The sequence below is a fragment of the Centropristis striata genome, chromosome 12 (genome assembly GCF_030273125.1).
Source record: "Centropristis striata isolate RG_2023a ecotype Rhode Island chromosome 12, C.striata_1.0, whole genome shotgun sequence".
NCBI lineage: Eukaryota > Metazoa > Chordata > Actinopteri > Perciformes > Serranidae > Centropristis > Centropristis striata.
Genome location: NC_081528.1, coordinates 763,737 through 767,805, shown reverse-complemented (window position 1 = coordinate 767,805; position 4,069 = coordinate 763,737). Strand labels below are relative to the sequence as shown.

The following is a 4,069-nucleotide window of genomic DNA, read 5'->3' as shown; positions in this document are numbered from 1 at the left end:
ATTATCTCAACTGAAACTCTTTCTGCTAACGATGAGGATGTTTCACTGATGATTAATCTGCTTCTCTGTTAATATTTAGTTCATATGAAGTCAGAAAACTGTGAGAAATCCATCTTATAATTCATTAATTATATATGTATCTGTATAAATATATATACAGATACACACTCACATCAAACTATTATATTATTATTATTATTATTATGAGGAGAGATACCTGGTTGGAGGTGTGGAGGTACGGGTCGTCTCCAGCCATGATGTCTGCAGGTCAAAGGTCAAACACAACAGTTAGTCTCACACACACACACACACACACACACACACACACACACACACACACACACACACTCACACACACTCACATCTGAAAAAAGAATCATCATTATTTCATTGAAATATTTTAAAGATGTTTCATTGTTTGACGTCATTTACTGAATATTTTCTGACTTTTAATCATTTTGATTTTAATCTCTGCAGATGTTAGATGTTGAAGTTAAAGTTTATTTTACTGTAAACAGTAGTTTTATTGTTATTGATTTATTGTTTTGCTTAATGTGTTTATGGATTTTTACTTGTATATTTATATATTTACCTGCTTTACCTTTGATTCTTCATTTTCTTTTTACATTTATTATGGATTTCTGTTATTTCTATTGTTCAGTGCATTAAATTACATTCACTCATTTGTCATATATATAAAAGATTGTGATGTGTGTGTGTGTGTGTGTGTGTGTGTGTGTGTGTGTGTGTGTGTTTCTTATAAACCAGTGTTAATGACATATTTCTATTTTATCCAGTGTTACAGACAGTAAAGCTGTATAAACTGCCAACAGACGACTGACTGTTTTGGAGTATTTTAGTCATTTTTTATGGCTGTGCTGAATTAATTATTCACCAGGTTTAAAGTGTTGTTATTGCAGGATTATTTGTAGTGAAACTAAGTTTTCCAGATCTGTTGGTAAAAACAAAGAATCAATAACTTTGCAGAATCATATCAGTGTTAGTTGTGCAATTTATTTACGTTTAAAAAAATGTAAGGGACTACAAACATTCACCTAAATATTAAGTCAAAATTATTAACATTATTTGTTAATAATTTTTAATAATAATAATTAAGAAAACTGTATTTTTCAGAATTAATCTAAATCAATAATATTTTTATTGTTTTGTCTTTTACATTTTTATCTATTTTTTATTTTTATTTTTATTTCTGACACTTGTTGCTTGTTTGGCAGCGCGCGTTCCCGCACCGGTTTCACATGAACGCGCCTGTGTGAAGGGTGCTAGCCGTGTGGCTAACAGTTAGCTCGCCCTCCCGGGCTGTTTTATTGTTGTTTGTGTGGTTAAAGCGTCCCGTTTAATAAACAAACTGTTGTTATTAGTAAACACCTCCACAGCAGAGACAATAACACGGTGACTGACTGTCTGCGGCCTTTTTATTACTGAATGTCCTGAAAGTGTCCGAGCTAACTAGCTAGCTGCTGCTAGCGCTCAACACCAAACCCGGTTCAACAAACTGCCGATTTAAACAAATCTGCACTTTTCACCTTAAAAACTTCACCTACAGAACAAAAAATAGTTTATATTACACTCAGAATAATCCAGTCAGGAATTCGGCGTGTAAAAAATAAACAAAAACAGTTCAATTTTAACAACTTTCAGCTTTTTTTAGTCTATTGCTGCTAATAAAAAGTGCTGCAGCAGAAAGTTTTTTTCGATTAATTAATTTATGTATTTTTATTATTTATTTATTTATAGGGGGGGTTATTAAGGGAAAAATATTTTTGAGGTTTATTAAATTTTATTCATTTATTCTAATCATTTTTATGTATTTTTTAAATTTCTTTTTACATTTTCAATGCATTTCTTTATTCTTTATTTTACTTTTTTGGGGTAAATGTAAGTATCATTTATTTAGTGAGTCATCTACTTATTTTTTTATTTAATTATTCAATTTATTTGTATGAGTCTTTAAATATTTACTGAGTCATTTATTTAATTATTTATTCATTTTTTAAAAAATGAGACATTTTGACAAAATATCACATTAAACAGAGATTTTTTTTGGGCAATTTTTGCTTGGAAAGCTCTCGTCTCTTATATTAAATATTCAATAAAAACCATATAAAATCTAAATATTTGCTCGGGGTTTCGCTGATTCCTGCATGAAACTAAAACATTATTATATTGAAGTGCTGCGGCAGGAAATCCAGCGAGTGAAGCTCTAATAAAAGTTCCCACCTCGACTAAAAAAAATGACTTTATGTCTTTTATATCCAAGCCGAATTCACCAGCAGTTATTAAAGAAACATAAAACACATTTAATGCTGATGTGAGACAGTTTTGTGTTTGCTGACAGGAAATAAACCGTCAAGTTCCCATTTTGTAAACGGGGTTTGGTGCAGAAAGTGACCTGGTGAATAAGGAAGTGATGCCATAACAAAGCAGGCTGCCACATTGTAACCACAGCAGCTTCACTAACACAACTAACAGCTAGTTAGCTGCTGGTTAACCGGCTCTTACCTGCTCAGGTGGTCGGTTAACAGTCGGTTAGTGACGTTTCACTGGTTACAGCTGCTCATCACTGCGCCATGCTCGATCAGCCAGCGGCTCCATGAACCAAACCAACAGCTAATAACTGTGCGTCATGACGCACAACACGCCGTCACTACACTTAATGATGCTGAATTAATTTAATCCGACAGATTGTTTGTTGTTGTTGTTGTTGTTTGTTGTTGTTGTTGTTTGGTAATCCGGCTCGAGCAGGTGAAGTTTGTCTCGGTTGGTGTTGAAGTTGATTTCCTTCCCTACTGGAAATTCCCTGTGACGTCCAGAGAGGAGACGAAACAGCAGGAGGTCTCACTCTGACGGGAAACCACGGGTTATTCAAGAAATTAATACTTTCACAAAGGTTTCTCATTATTAGGAGAGAGTTTCTCATTATTCTGAGAACACATCTCATTATTTAGAGAAAGTTTCTCATAACTGTAAGAAACAAATGGTTTCAAGAAAGTTTGTCATTATTATGAGAACATATCTCATTATTTAGAGAAAGTTTCTCATTATTCTAAGAAAATATCTCAATTATCTTGAGAAAGTTTCTCATAATTGTAAGAACCATTTTATTATTATTTATTTATAAATATATACATTTTATTATTTATTTAGAGAAAGTTTCTCATAATTTTGAGAAAAATCATTTCAAGAAAGTTTTTCTTTATTTATAGAAAGTTTCTCATTATTCTAAGAAAATATCTCAAGTATCTCGAGAAAGTTTCTCATAATTGTAAGAACCATTTTATTATTATTTATTTATAAATATATACATTTTATTATTTATTTAGAGAAAGTTTCTCATAATTTTGAGAAAAATAATTTCAAGAAAGTTTTTCTTTATTTATAGAAAGTTTCTCATTATTCTAAGAAAATATCTCAATCATCTCGAGAAAGTTTCTCATAATTGTAAGAACCATTTTATTATTATTTATTTATAAATATATACATTTTATTATTTATTTAGAGAAAGTTTCTCATTATTTTGAGAAAAATAATTTCAAGAAAGTTTTTCTTTATTTATAGAAAGTTTCTCATTATTCTAAGAAAATATCTCAATTATCTCGAGAGAGTTTCTCATAATTGTAAGAACCATTTTATTATTATTTATTTATAAATATATACATTTTATTATTTATTTAGAGAAAGTTTCTCATAATTTTGAGAAAAATAATTTCAAGAAAGTTTTTCTTTATTTATAGAAAGTTTCTCATTATTCTAAGAAAATATCTCAATCATCTCGAGAAAGTTTCTCATAATTGTAAGAACCATTTTATTATTATTTATTTATAAATATATACATTTTATTATTTATTTAGAGAAAGTTTCTCATAATTTTGAGAAAAATAATTTCAAGAAAGTTTTTCTTTATTTATAGAAAGTTTCTCATTATTCTAAGAAAATATCTCAATCATCTCGAGAAAGTTTCTCATAATTGTAAGAACCATTTTATTATTATTTATTTATAAATATATACATTTTATTATTTATTTAGAGAAAGTTTCTCATAATTTTG

General features: G+C 29.4%; 1 protein-coding gene across 3 annotated transcripts in view; it reads right to left on the bottom strand.

The window, feature by feature from the left end:
- The window catches only part of nfkb1 (nuclear factor of kappa light polypeptide gene enhancer in B-cells 1), a 41,683-nt gene extending 38,884 nt beyond the window's left edge, over positions 1 to 2,799 (bottom strand). For 2 of the 3 annotated variants that reach the window (XM_059346987.1, XM_059346989.1), the window contains exons 1-2: positions 2,524 to 2,799; positions 218 to 261 (exon numbers count right to left, since the gene is read on the bottom strand). In XM_059346987.1, the coding sequence (XP_059202970.1) occupies positions 218 to 256 (39 nt within the window). In that variant the 5' untranslated portion in view covers positions 257 to 261; positions 2,524 to 2,799. Of the gene's footprint in view, positions 148 to 217; positions 262 to 2,523 lie in introns of those variants that run through there. The other variant, XM_059346988.1, reaches the window with a different exon arrangement.
- Positions 2,800 to 4,069: the final 1,270 nt, after the last annotated feature.